At 48.5% G+C, this 18,548-nt stretch overlaps 1 protein-coding gene across 1 annotated transcript in view; it reads left to right on the forward strand.

Annotated features, from left to right (window-relative positions):
• LOC149367823 (uncharacterized) overlaps positions 1–18,548 on the forward strand; it is a 105,751-nt gene continuing 87,203 nt past the window's right edge. The window contains exons 1-2 of the mRNA XM_089575338.1: positions 1–40; positions 7,809–8,106. Of these exons, the coding sequence (XP_089431464.1) occupies positions 7,833–8,106 (274 nt within the window). The 5' untranslated portion in view covers positions 1–40; positions 7,809–7,832. The remainder of the gene's footprint in view (positions 41–7,808; positions 8,107–18,548) is intronic.

Consider the following 18,548-nt stretch of genomic DNA (forward strand, 5'->3'; position numbering starts at 1 on the left):
GCCTGGTGCGTCAAGTACTTTACCTCGGCTCGTCAACTCGGTGAGTGAATCCTTCCTGCCTTGCACTCTGCTGCTGTACATGAGATGGCGGAAAGTAACCCTGGCCGTGGAAGTGGCATTTGGATGGACGTGAAACCGAGAAAGCAATCTGTTCTCTGTCAGCGCAATCTAAAGAACCTTAGACGGTCGAAATTAGTGCGCAGCTTTATCCTAATGTGCCCCTCACAGCCTACTAACAGCGTCGGGAGAATTCCCAGGAATTGCATCGTAGCATACTTGTCGCTTGGCCCCTCGCAAACTCGAGCTCCATATCCGGTATTTCCCATTTAGAACAAAATCATTTGATCTAATCATATTCGTATTTCGCGCGTTTGACCACTTCGCTCATCGTTGTACTGGGTGGCCTGACCTGAACTCGTTCGTTCTGTATGGTTGCTAAGTACGTGGCTTTCGGCGTTGGTACGTTGTGCGCATCCCAGCATGGGGCCTAACGTTACGCACGTCCATGTTCAGCCTTAGCGCAGCGCAACGCTCCACAATCCTTATCGCTGTCACCTAGGGACAGAAAAGATGATTGTATGAATTGTGCACATTTTTTTAGGAATCGCGAATTTTAACGGTTATAACACGCGGTCACTGTTGTCAGACGTTTCGACGCTTTCCCTTCACGAAAATAGTGCTTTCAGCATAGGTATGTATAGCTTCAGAGCTGTGCGATGAATTAGCATGGCCGTTGTTAAACACAAGATTGTGCCATTAGTACTTATAGAAGCCATGTGAGCCGACTGAAGTAATTTTGCTAGCTCAGATAACGAAATGGATGCCACGTAAGGCGCAACACTGAGACCGACATGAGGACTATGACCCCGAAGGTATTAAGGCACGTTTGATCTATGATGGAATCAAAGCGGTGCACCATGTTGAAAATTCCGTTCTGTGTGATGCGTAGTGCAGTGTGGGATATGAATTGATAAATACAGTTTCAGTATTTTCTCAGGGGCGCGTACAACGATGCGCCTTGCGATGCGACGCTAAAATAAGCGCCTAGCCAATCATTTTCGTCATGTACTCGAAGGCTTGGTAAGACTGCCGATAAATTATCGAATGTAGTCCTGCAATGTGAACCACAATGCTTATGATACCTTGACAGCTCCGAAGGTAGGAATTTCTATTCATGACGCTATTCAATAGGATAGGCTCTGTATTTAGAGAAAGAACTGGGATGAGTTGGGTGTAATGTTGATGGCGAATACCATAGTGACCTCCGATCAGCGGATAACATCGCTGTGGATGATTACCTAGAGGACGCATTGGAGAGATAATCATGAACCTAAACAGGCAACGCAGAACAAGCAGCCTAAAAGTTAACATAAAAAGAATAAAGCAATGTTAACCAGTCAGAGAGCTGTGCAAAATTTGCGATGGGCGCAGAAGCAATCAAAAAGTAACAAATAATCTACTTAGGACAGTTATTGCGGATCCGGACCTCGTGAATTAATTCACTGTGAGAACAAAAACAGAATAGAGAACAATTAACAGGTACTCTAATATCATTACGTGGCGGCCAGCCGAAGAATTAGGCGTGATGAACCATGAAGAAGAAATGATTTTAATGGCCGCTCGCCTAGCGCGAGCGCTCCGTCCCGCGCCACTGCCAGCTTCGTCGTGTTCGTAACATTACCCGGGGTCACCGAGCGATCGTCCCTATCGTAAATAGAAGACGTCGATGAAAGGATGGGCGAACCGGTGATGGGCTTCCAGGTCCAGGTTAGAGAGAAGTGGCAATGTGGTGAAGTGCTGGCCGCCGCAGTGGATGAGATGATAGGCGAATGAGGCCCGGTCCACGAAGCATCCGGGCCGTAGGGTGCTGTTGACGGCCGGGGTCCTTGGACGACCCGAACGGCAGAGGCGCGGGGGCAGTGTCCTTACGTGTGAGCAGGGTATTGGGTCTGTCGGGTCATTGTGGTCGCGGCAACATCATCGGTTCGTCGCGTCCTGTGGTCCGGGCGGGGGACGGGGCTTGCGTGAGCGGTGAGCTCGGTTCAGGTCGGGCGGGCTGGGGCACGGCCGTGCGGGGCGGACCAGGTACTCACGGCCGACGTCCACGGCAGGCGCAGGACGCCGAAGCTCCGGGACCAGGATGGCGATGAAGGGACCCCAGCATCTCACACCAAATGTTACGTGGCAGCCAGCCGGAGAATGAGGCGTGATGAACCATGAACAAGAGATGATTATAATGGCCGCTGGCCTAGCGCGAGCGCTCCGTCCCGCGCCATTGCCAGCTTCGTCGTCTTCGTAACAATATTGTTAGCAGCTTGCGGGTATCCACCGAGCAGAATAGCTGTGTCCTCTGCTTTTAGGAGAAGCATAGAGGCAAACGAAAAGGCTTCAAATTAAGCTGAGGTTAGGAACCCGAGATTCGCGAATGAAAATGATTGGTGCGCCGTTAGGAGACTAAGAGAGCACATTTGTCGGAATAAACGAGGCTTTAATATATCCTTCATAAAGTAAAGGCGAAATTGGCATAAGCATGGCATGAAATGCGAAAAAAATATGGCCGATATGGCCTTGTATTAACTGAGTGAATTCGAAGAAAAATCAAACTTAGAGAGGGCGCAGGATAGTCAGATGGGCGATGAAGTAATGAAGTAAGCTGCTATAATGTGATCACACCTGGTGCAAGTGACTACTAATGCTAAATGCGGTCACTGGAAGAGGCCTCTGTCCTTTTGTGAGATATAGCAAATTATGCCAGTTAACTCATTTTCGTTGCCCGCTACGCTAAAAATGCGTCGGAAGGAGCGACTACACGTAAGGAATTTATCATATCTATGTTTGGACCGCTCTTTCTAGTAACGTGCGAGTATGAAAGACTAAAGTGATGCGGCAGGTTCTAGACACAGCTAAATCGAGTGAATTGACTGCTATTTCTTCTGTTGGAGTCAAAAATTGTAGCCCAGGTAAGCGGTTGCATATCCTATTGTTTTATATACGCGGAGAACACGGTAAATATCTTCGTTACGCTTTCTACTCTCCGGAAGAAAAAATAAATTCTGGGGTGTGGAGAGTGCAGGCATATAAATGTATTCTTTTTATTGAAAAACGCGGTGGGATAAACGCCGCATTGTACTTACCGGCCTCGGGGCGGGCACCTGTGCGTAGCCGACAGGGTGAGTGATGATGGGGTCGGAGAATTGAAAGAAATGTAGAAGGGGAAAGCAAAAGTAGAGAAGTCAGAGGGCAGGCAGAGGAGCCATCTGCGGGACTACACACGACGTCATAAGTCGAGGTACTGCAGCCGGTAGAGGGCGCCCGATTTCTTTCTGAAAATGGCGCCGCTAGTCGATGCTTTACTGCCCTTACTCCTTACGCGAGTCCATGAGGGCTCTTCAACGCTCTCTTTAGGTAATGAGCAGTTCTAGACGTGGGCAACGCAGATTCCAACCAGAGATCCAGAAATGAGTGTGAAGCAGCAGGATGGCTGTCGAGGGTGGGGGGTTATTACGTCACACCCACTCTACGTATACACTCTACGCGTATACGTACGGGATGTTTCAGTGAACACTTTCCAATATTCCTAAACATGGGGTGGCGTAGGAACAACGATAGTTTCTTTCGGGAAGGAGCTATAAGGCGCTGAACTAGGAGAACTATGAACTATGAGAGTTAGCAGGCAATTAATTAAATTTTACCATAAAACATTTTGGCTGTAACAGTTTGGTGGTAAGGTTAATCACGAGTTTGCAGCCGATGCCACATTAGTTTCTAAAACTAGGAAAATCTAATTCTCTGAAGCTCTGGAGCCCGGGAAAATTGGTAGTTTTTTTTTTTTTTTCAAAACTGGCAGAGAGCGCATGACGTGCGCTCTAAATTCAGTGCGAACGCATGACCCGCTGGCGAGTGCCACAAGGCCGGCGGATCCGGCTCTAACCGTCTCGTTTATTAAGGCGGAAGCCTTTAATGTCTCATCGTTGTAAGCAGCAGTTGTCGACAGAAAATGTCACGCTTTTCAATTGGTGGAAACGGTCGTGACGTCACAGTGCGCGAAATTCAAACGGGGCCAATTGCACTTTGGCTAGTAACCATACAACCAATTGAAGGGATCGTATAGTGTTGCTCCAAGTAAGGGACTGAGCTTAGTTAATTGCTTAATTACCCAATTAGCCTAATTAGGTTTACTAGTCAGGCAATATAAATAAATAAAAGCGATTAAGAAATTGGTCGAGCTCAGGAATCGAACCCCGGTCTACGGCGTGGGAGACGAACACGCTATCCACTCCGCCATGCCAGCTCGATGGTTTGGAATGAACAAAGGCGCGTCTAGTGAATACGGTGGCTTCACTCACTCTCATCCTCCTCCATTCCCTTCCGGCGAGGTTTTAGTGTCCACCGACAAATGAGAAATTCTAGAGGCCCGTGTACTGTGCGATGTCAGTGCACGTTAAAGAACCCCAGGTGGTCGGAATTTCCGGAGCCCTCCACTACGGCGTCTCTCATAGCCTCAGTCGCTTTGGGACGTTAAACCTCATAAACCAAACCAACCAAACCAAATGAGAGACAGACACATTTCTTTTCCTCAAAAACCAATTTACCGACGAGCGAGGCGTAGAACCGAATGGACGATGGCGTTCTATGGACTCCTTGCCAGCGTTGCAAGACGCTGTCGCGTTCCACTCTTAGGGGCGAAGCTTAACATCTTAACCACACATCAGTGACCACACTTTAGGTCAAAAAAGTGTCCCCCTGAATTTTGACGGGTGTCCACCGAGATATGTGAGACAGTTACTGCGTAATTTCCTTTCCTCAAATACAATTTTCATTTTCTTCATTACGGCTCCTCTTTATCTATCTTCTTTCACTCCCACCTCCCTTCCTCTACGGTGCGGTTCAGGTGTCCACCGAGATGATAGAGAATTACTGCGCCATTTCCTTTCCTCAAAAAGCGTTGCGTTCAAAGGGCAAGGCATCGCGCCGAACGGGTGGTGGAGTTCCGTGGACTCCCTGGCAGCGCTACAACTTGCTGTCGCATTCCACTCCTAAAGGCGAAGCTTAAGCGTATTTAATTAGCAGTTAATTAGTATTCAGGTATTAATTAGTAATCAACAATTAATTAGTGATTTGCCATCACTTAGTAATTAGTACTCAAATATATGTGACGCCACCAGTGCCACAGAAACAGCGAAGGTGGTGCGGAAAACGCTTCCGCCTCTACCCACTTTAGACAGTCAAAGTGCCCCCTGAATTTTTTGTACCAAGCCAAGCTCTTTTTTATGCGAAGCATATTGCTAGAGCTACCACTCACGCCGTCGGCGTGGGACCCCTAGACGTCACACCACGTGACACTGTGACGTCACACCACGTGACACCGTGACGTCACACCACGTGACATCGGATGAGAGAGGCGGCCTCCACCTCGCGCCGTCGCCGTGGGACCCCTAGCCGTCACGCCACGTGACACCGTGACGTCGTCGTGACGATGCCATCACACAGACGCCGGAATGTCCTCGAGCGGCATTCCCGCGCATTTCGAACGCGCGTTCACACTCGGTGTAGGTGAAACGCTCGCTCCACCGGGCAGGCAGACGCGGCTTCCGTGGCAATCCAGGCGCTCACCCAACGCGCGTCTCGGGGTTAGTCGGCGTTCCGCTGTAGCCATGCCGTTGTCTTCCCCCACGACGAAGGCTTCTAGTGGTTGTATTAAAATGACTAAGTATGCAACCAAGGAAAGCCATGTATTACCAAGCCTAGCCACCAATATGCTTCGCATCTGACTAGGCTTAACCTTAGCTAAGCCTCAGCGATAATTTTTCTTTTCGTTATTAGGTGCATGAATAAGGACGCCATTGTCTAATTGCCAACTACGGGACCGACGTCAAAGGGAGGGAAAGAGCATGCCAGGGTACAATTCCGAGACTTCTTAAACTGGTCGCCGTTATATATCACGACACGTTACCAACAGACGTTACGTTTTCGCTGAATTTCCTTTGCGCCTGATGCATGCTGTTTCGCTTTTGTGCGGAGAAAAGAGTGCCCGACATCTCCGTGCTGCTGGGATTTAGAGATTGACTTTCCTTGTTTTAAAAACTGATGCGGCATCTTCCGGACATTCATTACGACGTCGCCTTTGGCCATGACCATCACACGAGATTAGTTTGGAAGTTAATTGACAAATTTACTTCTCTATTTATTTACATTGTTTAAAATGCCATTGATGTCCGCTTCAATCACGAATGTGCTTCTAAGTAAATTTGGTTTGAACTTCGGGCGCTCTATTGCTGGGAATTCTTGAAAGCGCTAATTGAAATAGTAAGCAGACGCCCATCTTCGGCATTAATTTTGCATCGCAATATTACCTGTTGTGAACTTTATTCTGAGCCTGTTAGCAGAAAAAATCTCTAGTTGTTTCGGAGGGAAAAAGCTCAGGCGCCGTTCATTGTTGTGGGTCTAGACTATGCGACAGTTGTTGGCTTAGTGGAGAGTAAAACACAAGAAACATCATTCGAGGCCCTAGATTGGACATGGGAGCAGAATGCAGATTGTTTAACAGCTCTGAATTTATTTTCCGCTAGTAGTGCTGAGGGTTACTTTGTCTAGTACGTCGTTTTGCGAGAACAACATTTGAAACTACTTTCAAGATAACTGGCTTAAATTATCAAAAAAAGTTCAAAACATGCTGCGCAATTCATTTTTCTGATTACTGGTATAGTTTCAGCACCAATCAACTGGTTGTATTTTAGTGCAAGGTTTCGAGAACTTAAATGGCTTTTTTGAAGTGTCCATCTGGCGCAACCACGACCAATTTAAGCACATCACTGAATCATTTTTCAACGAACACAGACACCCAGTCATATACTGTAGTACAGTTACGATTCATCATTGTAGCCGTTGTGGCATTTCCTTACGCAGAGAACCAAGAAATGGCTTTTTCTACCGGCTGCGAATAGGCACGACAAACAATTTAGAGAGCAGCTGTTAGCGCACGTTTCTGCGTTTCGCGGCGTCGCCGTCGCCGTCGTCGTTGTCCGTTGTAAACAGGAGAGGACAAAAGAGCAACTTCCTCCCCTCCTTAGCAAGAAACAAAAAAAAAATGAGCGCCGTGTCGTAAAACGGGGGAGAGGGAACCCCCACAGAGCGACTAGCCTTGTGTGTGTCGCTGCCCTCTCTCCCACCGCTCGCAGACGCGGAGCGCGGGGGGATGGCCGTCGATTGTTCTAGACTGTTCGAGTCATTTGTACGCGATGCTGACGGAAAGGGCGTAGCCTTGGGTGCGCTAAGAGTGGCCCTCCATCTCTTCTGAAGAGCGGCGGTGGCGGCTCAACGACAGAAAGTTCCATATGCTCGTCGAAGCCACTGCTGGCCTTTGACCAATGAGGAGGCGCGCCCAGCGCGAGGAGGAGGAGACTACACAGCCGACACTGTGTGTATGCGCACGCTTTTCTTGGCGCGAAGAACAGACAGACGTGGAGGGAGCCTATATAAGAAGGGCGTTGACCGCCCGAGCCGCCGTTTAAGCTTCAGTGAGCAAATTGTGTTTCGTTTGTGTGCCTCTCTCTTGTGGTGGTGCACTTTTGAGTATAATAAATCTTTTGTATTGTAATCTCTCTCAAGTGTAACTTTACTGTTAGTGGAGTGCTTCTTGAAGAAGGAATAAGCTTGAAAAACAAAAAGCTGTCTGTAATTGTACATACATGTCTTGCTCGTATTCTTTGCTTCAATGTATCGAAAAGCTGAAACCGCTGATGAGCTCCGCTAAAATTTCGCATTAGAAAATAACGTAATCGTCGGGAATTTTTTTTTGTCATCTGCAGGTTATCGCACATCACGTGTCTGTCATGCAGAGAAGTGTCCACTTCGACGAGGCTCCTTATGTCCAGGCGTACGACCAGCCCGGCTACGACCCGGCCGCTTATCAGCAGGCGTACAATCAGTACCGCTACGACCCGGCAGCGTATGCTCAACCTTACGGCCAATATGGCTACAACCCTGTAGCGTACAATCAAGGCCCAAATGAACAGATGCAGTATGGACCGACGCCACGTGCACAGGCGCCGCCCCTGCAGCCGCCCCAGCAGCCGCCCCTGGTCGTGCCGTCGATCCCCCCGGCAGGTAGGAAACTGTACCAACTTTGGCACTGCTTTTCACATGTCATAGCCTAGTTTGCCCACTATGACATCGCAAGAGGCTCAAAGATGGCCTCAATTACTACTGATGGTACTTCCTTTACATGTTTCTCGTGGATGTAGTGCTACACAGAGGTCCGGCATATCACTGAGCATTATACCCGCAGTAATGCCGAAGACCCGAATGTGTTCTCACCAGCATTAATTGGCCCATTACTGGCAGAGAGGCTCCATTGTTCACTGCGTTCTTTTCTCCTCTACATCAGGCAATTGCAAAAGAAACACTTTTTGAATGAGAGAGCGATGGTACCTGGGGTAAAGCGTTTCTGGCACACAAATCCTGCCTGATTTAACAAGTGGTGAAAAATTCGTCGTTCAATAATAGACCATCAGGTCCTCTCGAAACGTTACCCTAAGCGGAAGGTTTTATTCTGGCGACACGCTTTATCACGAAGACCGAGGAATAATAATCCCGAATACGAAAAAAATTACGGAGGGCACTTAAGACTGCTTACGTCCTTTGAATGCGAAAGTTTTCTCCCTTCGGGAGAACTGCTGAGAGGTCCATATAAAATACCTTCCTTTCTAATGACACACGTACTCACGGCATACAGTTGTAAGAAAACGCGTGCACTAGGTTCTCCTTTATTTTCCAAGAAGGAACGCACTTTTGTGGTCCATGGCTCTCGCGCTCGTCGTTCAAACTGATGGTCCATGCGTGAATTCTTCGCACCTTCAGAAGAAGTTTTAGTTTTCTTCTGTGCTGTAGACATACTATCCTATGGTCTACTGCTGGCATCATGCGAGAGCATCGTGCCGTGATTGCCGAACTGCGTGCCACGGAGGCGACACACGACGCACGGCGGCTTTTGTGGTAATAGGCCATAGAGTGTCTCGCATTAATAACAGTCAGGGTATTGGTTGAACCTGTTAAAGTGCGGAAGCATTAAGAAGTCGCCGTGGTAAAATCCTGGCAATGATACGGCCCAAATCTGGTGGTCGCTATTGTTTCGGACACGCTCAATTATACTTGGACATTGATTTTGGTCTAAATCGGCCAAGGTCCAATTTCAGGGGTGGGCTAAATTTTGGGGTGGCTTGGGCCAAATTCAGAGGTCATCATTGGTTTTGGCGCCGTCGGTTATGGCTAGACGTCTATCTTGGTCTAAATCCGCATAGGTCAAATTTCAAGGGATCTTGGACCAAATCTCGATTTTGGACCAAATCTGCCAAGATCAAATTTCGTTGGCGGCTGGGCCAAATTTTGGGGTTGGCCGGGCCAAATTTTTCGACAACTGTGTGTTACTCTTTTCTTTTAACTTTTAATATTGCGTTGCTGTTGCTAAGCAACGGCACAGGAAGAGTATTTGACAAGATTCTTGGCCGGTGTTGGTGAGAGCATGCGTGCTTTCGCACTGATGAGGGCGATCCCAACCCTACCACGTGATCTCCACTTTACTGCTGCGACGTCTTTTGATGCAAGGGCAGTGGAAAATTCTACTTTCTTCTAAAATGCGCGGAAAACCATAATTCTGAAATGTAGGGCCATAAATCATTTTAACACGAATCATTTTAAAGCTTTGGTTCAGCCGCGTAGCCCAGCATTTTGTACTCGAATGTACAACGTCAGCCGTCGGACATAATTTACTTAGCGATATAATTTATTATAACCTAAGAATTGAAATTTCATCACCATCATACTGACTACGCATACTGCAAGGCAAAGGCCTCGCCCATGTACCCCCAATTAAACTCGTCATATGCCAGCTGCGGCTACCGTATCCCCGCAAACTTCTTAATCTCGTCCTCCCAGCTAACTTTCTGCCGCCTCCTGCTATGCTTGCCTGCTCTTCGAAACCACACCGCTATCCTTAAGCACCAGCGGTTATCTTGCCTTCGCATTACATGCCCTGCCCAAGCCCATTTGTTCCTCTTGCTTTCGACTAGGATGTCATTAACCTGCATGACGATAACAAAATCCCTCTCACCACGTTTAGGGGAGAGGAGGCAGAAGGCAAGGGTGAGAGGGAAGAGTAAGACAGGGTGTTGGGCGAAGGCTGGTGTAGTAGCTTGGGAGGTCATGGCGAGAGCGGACGAATGTGGCAACCTGAATGTGGCAGCGGCGGGAAGAACGCAGAGCGCGGTTACACTGCAAGGAGCAGGCTGTGCCGATGGAAGAGGAAGGCACGATCTTAGGGTGGCTCCACGAGAGAATGCAGGGCTATGCTGCTAAATAAAAGCTGTGACAGTTGTCCCCGATTCATGCGCTGTCGCGGTAAGCCCAGCTCTACGATTTGTTTCAAACAGTCACTCAAAATTAAATTCAGAAATTTGAGCCAGTAGCGACTTAACACACTAGTGTCCGAATGTCGAATAAACTGAATGAAAATGGCTTCGTTTTCAGAGGTTTCGTTTTCAAATATCTTGAAAACAATGCAACAAATCCGCTTTGCCTTGCATAAGCAATTGCGCAAAACACATGAATAAACACCAACTGAAACTGCAAATTTGGTCGCCGACACAAAAGAAAAAGTGAGAGGATATCATACTTTAGCGCGAACGTGCATGTCTGTGGTGTCATCAAGATCATATTTCTCTCTTGCTTCATGCTTCCTCCTTTTGGCTCTGTGACGACGTTAGAGTTACCTGCCGAGCGTTTCAGTCAAAACTTGAGAACAACTGAGAGGTTTGTCAAGGTCCTGAAAACCAGAGAAAAGAGAAAAAGTTGCATCCGTGTAGAGCTTCAGTAAGGTAACATTTATTTTTGCTCTGTCGTTATATTTATCAATTCTATACTAAACATTTTTTCTTTCTGCTTGCGTGTGCGTCTGACGACGTAGGAACTGCACTTCGAGAGGTCTCTTCCGGTTTGCTGGGGACGATTTTAATGAATTAGGGGGGGGGGGGGGGGAGCACTTTGAGTTATCAACAGGACGGCACTACGGACGACTTCTTTTGGTGTTAGGCCAGGTGGTATTGCGTTTATTTTGAAATGTCGCAATAAACTCGTGACTTCTCGGGTATATTTCGCCTCGTTTAAGTTAGCCTCGCTTGCGGAGGGTGCAAAGAAATAGACGTGAGAATATGAATATATCTCTTTCCGCCTTTATAAAAAGGTATGTAGACTATCTATCGACTTCTTATGGATTTTACTGCCTTCTTATAAATACTATCTTGTCCATTGATAGTCTATAAACTGTCTATGAACTACTGTCTGCTAATAGCATATGTCCATAAATCTATAGATTGTCTATACACCATCGAATCTTATGGAGCCGTTCACTAGGGCGTCGGTTATAGACGGGTCCTTTTGGAATGTTAAAGGGTCCCTGAAAACGGTGTTAGATGTTGACTGTAAAATCCTTGCACTATGTAGAGTATAGGACTCCGAGCGTTCATGCCGCGTGCAATACCTAAAAAGAGAGCCGGTAATTTGCAATGCAATTTTAAAAACTCCCACTTCCGCGCCGACCTGCAGTGCCGTGCTTTCGCCCATGCTTTCGCACGAATCCGCGCGCATTGCATCATGCCGCGCTCTTCACGCCAGCAGCGGAATGCCATAATTGGTTCGCCGCGCCAGCGCCGTCGACGCCAGGCCAGTTTATGAGGCTTGGCTCCGCCCTCTGGGGAATTCCCACGTGCGTCGGCGGAGGGCTCGAGTGCGTGGCGCCGGCGGACCGCCCTTTCAGCGTGCAAAAAGGGACGAAAAGAGAGGGAAAGGCGTGAAGACGCCGAAATTCAAATTTTGACTACAAATAACTCAGCTTGCACAAAACGCGCCAAAACAATTTTTGCTGCAGGATATATTTGACGCTGCGTCCTTTAGCATCCTAGGCATATCGTATCTTTCTTGAGTGACCCTTTCACAGGCCCTTTAAACCCTCATAAACCATAAACCGTCTATAGAATTTAATTTGTCTATAGCTAGTTTATAAGACTTGTCTATAGATCACTGCCGATCTCTGACGTAAGCAAGATGCTGTGGCGGTGCAGTCACCCGCTGGGACGGCTGAAGCAAAACTCCGGAGTGAAATTAGGCTTAGCACCCTAAATATGCATGATAACAAAAGATTAGAAGCAGTTTTCTCATGTCACATAGCAACTACGATTTCGTCTCTTCGTGCAGAATAACCGCGTTCACCCTAGAACAGGCTCTGAAAGTATGAAGCGTCATTTTTGAGGCCACGTATATATAAAACGCTTACGCATTACAGTGACTCACGGCTGGGGGTACGGACAGGGAGCGAAGTCACTATAAACGCATGTGCGCAAAACATTCAGAAATATTTTTCTCAATTCACATAGTGCCCATGAAGTCGACCGTTCGTTAACAGTTGACGAGTATCTTGAATAAAAGTGTGACAAAATATAACACGGCATTTCGAAGCTATCTGTGAAGCGCGCCAGAATAAATATGTATCGGGTAGCCCGACGTTCCTCTTAAAGGCGCTCTCTCCGCTGGGTGTTTCCCCGAAACGTGCAAGCTTCTCGTGCAGTCCGACATGCTGTCGCGTGAGCTACATTTGCTCATTAACCTAGTCGTTCAAACTAGACAGCACAGAGAGCAATACCTGAAAAGGTAGTTCTCAAACGCCGTAGAAAGCCCATGAAATAGAACCACACACTACATCAGAGGGAGTCGCCGACGACACAGCGGCCGACTCAGAGCTCCGGTGCCACCTATGAGTGTAATCACGGTGTAGTGGTCCGCTACAGTAAGCTGTAAACCAATCTGTCCTTTGAACGTGAGTGTTCGCGAGGGAATGAACGATACGCGGCGGAAATGTCAGACTACCTGTGAAGCGTGCGCGATTCGGGGAAACACCCAACGACCAGAGCGCCTTTTTGCGTGCGTATGGCTACACAACACATATTTATTATGGCGTATTACGCAGATAGCTTCGAAATGACGTAACATACTTTGTCGCGCTTTTCATCAAAGCACTCGCCAACTGTTCACGAATGCTCCCTTTCATGGGTAAAGCAGAAAAATAGTTCTGAAGGTTTTGCTTGCATGGTTCTGTATGGGCCGCGGCCCCGTTCCGCACCCTCAGTTGGAAGTCATTACAATGCTTAAGTGTTTGAAAAATACGTCGTCTTTGAAATGACACTTCAGACTTTCAAAACCAGGGGCGCTATGCTGGAAGGCCCGAGTTTGCTGAAACTCGGAATCTTCCCGAGCTCTGGCGACGCCCTCAGATGAGTGAACTAATGGTAGCAGGGCAAAACCCCACCCTCGTCACGCCTCAAACTTCATTGGGTTATCTGGATATATTGCGTTCTTTATCACCACATCGGCGCCACCTCATCGGCTTCTTGGGCGGTCTACAAAGAACGGGTCACGTGAGCCAACCGCCGGTGCACTTTTCATTTGTGTGTCGCTCCACCAAGTGCATTACGTGTGCAATTACACAAACGAGGTTTGTTGAATTTTATAATGCACTTAATAACCTTTATAAGCATTTTATAGTGTGCAAGATTTGGATTTAAAGCGCTTTGGAATGATTTATGCATTACTAAAAATTTTGCTTTGTACCGCGAGGGAACGCTACCAACGCCCGTCATCAGCTGACCGCCAATGGCGACGAGGAACCTGTGCAACGCTGTTAGAGTGTACTAGAAAGGTCTGAGTGGGCCGAACAACCGGCTCCGCGCCTGCTTGGAGGTGAGGCGCTCCGCGTCGAAAATGCTGCGGTGGCGCTGCGGTCGAAGTGGATTGGGTTGCGCCGGAGCAGACGATGCGTCAGGAATGTTCTCGAGCAGCTAGCGGCGGCGTTTTTTTTTTGTTTTTTTTTCGCGTAGCTCGTTCTTTTCTGATCACTCTTTTATCCTGCAGTTACCATCAAAGTGTGTGGCATGCCTAATCGAAGGCATCGTCACCGCTACGCACCGGGATGTCGCACCGGCTACGCGGGCGTCCCAGCCGAGAAGAAGCTGTCGTTGTTCAGCGTCCCGAAAGATGCGGTTCGAAGGAAAGCCTGGGAGCGGAACCCCCATCGCGCTGACAAAACTCTGGATGAGAACTGCGCAGTGTGTGAGCTGCACTTTGAAGAACGGTACATACTTAGTGACTAGTGGCCGGCAAAGAAGTGAGAATTGCGCGCGGAGTGCCCGCGCTCACACCGGAAGCAGTGCCCACGCTTTTGCCCAATAAGCCGAAGTATTTGAGCTCAAAGGCACCTGTGAAACGTGCACTACGCAAGCGTGGCACGTCTACCGTGCTCAAAAGCCCGGGCTGCAAAAGGAAGAAAGCCTGCACCTACGGCCGTGCAGGACAGTGGAAACTACGACGACGAGTCGGGAGAGTGCCTTTACGGGCTGCTTCAGCATGAATCAGTTACACATGCTGACAGCATTCTGCACGTGCTGTCACTGCTCAGGACCAGAACAAAAACAATTAGATGCACAGTCCATGAAGGCGAAGTAAAGTGCAAGGTTGTGAAGTTTTGTATTGTAACACGGCTCCACTTCCTGATTAAGGGCCTAAACAAATCAAATGATGAAAGGCGTCAAAGGATGAAGCACCTAAAAGTGCGCAGGTGCCTATGACGCTGACAAGCAGTACTGCTTGTTGCTTTCGCAAAATAAATGTTGACCTATTTTGCATCAGTTGGCCATACATTTGAGTTGCACTTGCCATCAGTGGTTTAATATACATCATTCCTTTTCAATTATTGACATGTTTCACGGCCTTTTATTACCATAACCAAAAATGTATTCATCCTTACGCAACACTAAGAAAATATTTTGCTTGTACAACAGTACTTTGGCCAGTGTTCAGAGAGAAGTAAATTGAGCGCTGAGTGGTGTTCGAATCCCAGTCTTGCACTCAGCTGTTGCGATTTGCGCACGCGGAGGCCCTTTAGCGCTCCGACCTTGTAACATTTCTCTACTTTGCGATTCCAGACTTTCATTTGGAAGCGCGAAATCGCGCCAAACGCATTCCTGCGCTCCGTTTTTGTGCACGTCCATTCATTCCGCGAAAATTTATTTCGTTTCCGCGCTGACACCATATTCTTTCGCGATTCCGCTGCCTAATACACATTGTCTGGTTAAGGACTTTTTATTACCTTTGCATGACGACGGATATTTCATCAGTATTCGAAGAACAAAAGTTTGCTAATGGTAGACTCGGTGTAAGCTGCCAGGCCAGACATACACGCGAACTTGTGGAGTGCGCTGCAGTTGCAACTCGCCTGCCGCGCACACGGAGGGGACGGTCAATTTCTGGTTTTTGTGGAGACAGCGACTACAAGCGTTCCAAAATACCTCGGGGACCTATCTTGTGCTGTACTGCGCCAATGACCCCTGTTTGAATAAAAAGAATCAACCCGTACAGACAAGACGCCGCAGAAGGGGCCGCAGCGCACAGCTTGCGCCGCGTCTGCCGGCGCGCCCAGCCAATCCACTGCGATCACAGCGCCCTCTATTCTGTCGACAGCCAGCGCCTCGCTTTGAGCGCCTCGTTCGTCTCACTCAGACCTTTCTAGTACACTCTAACGCTGTGAAGGATACGGAAGTAGTCTGCAATAAAAAATAAAGTGAGGTGTATCACTCCGCGCTGTTCTGTGGCCGTGTGGTCTAACGCGTCGCTCCGGAGAATCGACAGGCAATGGGAGCGCGTGGGTTCAAATCCCGCATGGTGAAACTTTTTATCTCACATTTTTTTTCATCGCAAGTTGAATTTCGCATGACTTGAATGAGAAAACTCGTTTTTTTCAGAATCGCTTGAATATTATGCCGTGTTCTGAAATGAACTGCATGCATCTGTTCATTTCATGCATACCGCGTTAATGTGACAGAAGCCAACAGCCGCAGAAACCAAGGGGCACAAGGGATTTTTTTTTAAAATTAATTTATTTATTTTGTGGTGTTGATCAATTTAGAATATTACTGAATATGTTATCGCTTAAAGAAAATTGATTAGAAAGCAGAAGAAAAAACAACCACATGCCGCAGGTGGGATCCGAACCCACGACCTCCGAATTCGGAGGTCGTGGATTCGGATCCCACCGGCGGCACGGAGGTCGTGGGTTCGGATCCCACCTGCGGCATGTGGTTGTTTTTTCTTCTGCTTTCTAATCAATTTTCTTTAAGCGATAACATATTCAGTAATATTCTAAATTGATCAACACCACAAAATAAATAAATAAAATAAAAAAAAAATCCCCTGTGCCCCTTGGTTTCTGCGGCTGTTGGCTTCTGTCATATTTATAACGAGCCCCTCTCCCCTTCCATTGTTTGCTACACCGCGTTAATGTGAGCTGTCCGAAATCCGTTGTCAATGAGCTCGCACCGGCTTTTGGTCAACAGTGGCGGTTATCTTCCCGATTCTGCAGCATTGTGACTATACTTTTTAGATGCAAGTGAGAGGTTTGTGCGAAAGATGACATTCATTCGTCGGATTTAATTAATTAGCACTGTGGTGAGTGCTCTGCAGTGGCCCGATTAACAAGTGGCCATCTGCAACTTTCGATTTCGCCGTTGCCGAGGAGCCCACTTTTATGCGTTGCATATTGCAATCCCTCAGTTCAGCCCTTGGGCGCGGCCGGGCAGCCACCATTGACCTTGAGCGCAACCACGTGACGTGACGTCACGACAGCCGGAGGAAAAGCTGGGCCCCAACTCGCGCAGTCGCGCGCGGCCGCAGCCACCACCTGACTCCCGCTCCTCCCGATAGGGGCGCTGCGCCGGCGCGTGACGTCTTGCCGAGAAAATCGAGTGCCGCCAAGCAATACCTCGCCCTCAAAAAAAAAAAGAAACCATGCAATATGCAACGCATTCTTGGCTTAACCAAGCTAAGCCTGGACATCTTTTTTTTTTGGGGGGGGGGGCTCTCTTAAGGTACCTGGCATGTCATGAATTGTTCTGTGGAACCGGTTAGCGGCTGAACCAGTCTTCGCCAAAAAAGTCTGGGACCGACTTTGGCACTGTGCTGTAGAGTAGCCCAAAGGGCTTGGCGAGACCAATTATTGTTTACTGATTGCAATGCTCAATGCATAATGCGCCTTCCTCGTGAAATAGTTGGCCTTCACCATGTCAGGGCTGGACTTCGAAGGGGCCTTTACGCCAATGTAGGTCCCGTGGACGCATCCCACGACGTCTGTGATGCCGCCGCGCAGAAGGAAACGCTCCTCAACATACGCACGCTCGGCGGCAGTCGTGGGCAAAGCAAGCCATCGCTTGTGCACAGCCGCGTCGATAAGCGCGTCGGAGACGTCCCTCACAGAGCAGCTCACAGTGCTTTATTGGCGTCCAATAAAGCGGTCTGCGCCGACGCTACCCTGGAAGCTCCCGGTCGCGAAGAACCGGAGGGCTCCTCGACCGAAAGCGAATGAAGCCCGGTACGCACGCTCCGCAGGCGTGGGTCGTCGACTAACTATTTACGCAACCATCGTACCGATTTTTTTGAGAGGCGAAAATGTCGCTGGAATTCGTCGTCGGCCAAGTCACCTAACTATTTAAGCAACCATCGTACCGATTTTTTGGAGAGGCGAACGAAAATGTCGCTGCAATTCGTCGTCGGCCAAGGCAGTAAACGGGTCCAGCCGGCCGTACTGATATTTGCCGTCAGAGGAAGCGATTACCCAGGCTGCTGCTGCTGCCGCCATGACAGTCCCGAGATGAATTCGGGGCACTTCACCGTTCACGAGTTTAGCTCCGAGTTCACCTATCAATCAAAACCATTGTTCACGCCCCCGGCGTGCCGTACATAAATTATATTCGCACGCGCTATGGATGGGCCACTCCCAACATCCCTGCCGGCTACAGGTGTGCTGCGCGGCTGTGCTGATTGCTGACAGACATCGACGATGTTGACCATCGTAATATAACAGGCAAAACGGACGTCATCGCTGATAAATCTGAGCACCCCTGCGAAGGACACGCAACGTGGCAAAAGCCGCCGATTTCTTCGCTCGCATACCAAGATTGCACAACACTATAGCCTGTTGCAACCACGTAAGACACAGCACAACGCTGAAGGCGCGTCACACCTGCTTGCAAGGCGTCAAACACGGAGCACGACGACGAACCGGTGCTTGGAGCACGTCCTACTCCAACAACATCGCATCACAGGTGTTTGGCTTGGCCGTCCTTTCATCGGTAATAAAGCTCAGCATCAATGTGTCAAACACATCTGGGATCGACAAACGATTGCTGCTCCAGACCCAGTGCAATAAAGTGTTTGTAATTTCCAGCACGCAAGCACTGCGTACTTCACAACCGTAACACCTTTCTCTGTTGTAAGTTCGATTCCATTATTACAAACAGGATCCCTCACCTTCCCGAATGATATTAATGCGATGTCCCTGCGGTATACAACGGCGATCGACGTTAGTGACCAAACCAGTCCGCACAACCTTGAAGTGCGCGACGTTAACAAATACTACGCAGATACGCGCGCCACGCCCTTCACAGCTTTTAGTC

This window comes from Amblyomma mixtum, chromosome 1 (genome assembly GCF_055824585.1).
Source record: "Amblyomma mixtum isolate Tamu chromosome 1, ASM5582458v1, whole genome shotgun sequence".
Taxonomy (NCBI): Eukaryota; Metazoa; Arthropoda; class Arachnida; order Ixodida; family Ixodidae; genus Amblyomma; species Amblyomma mixtum.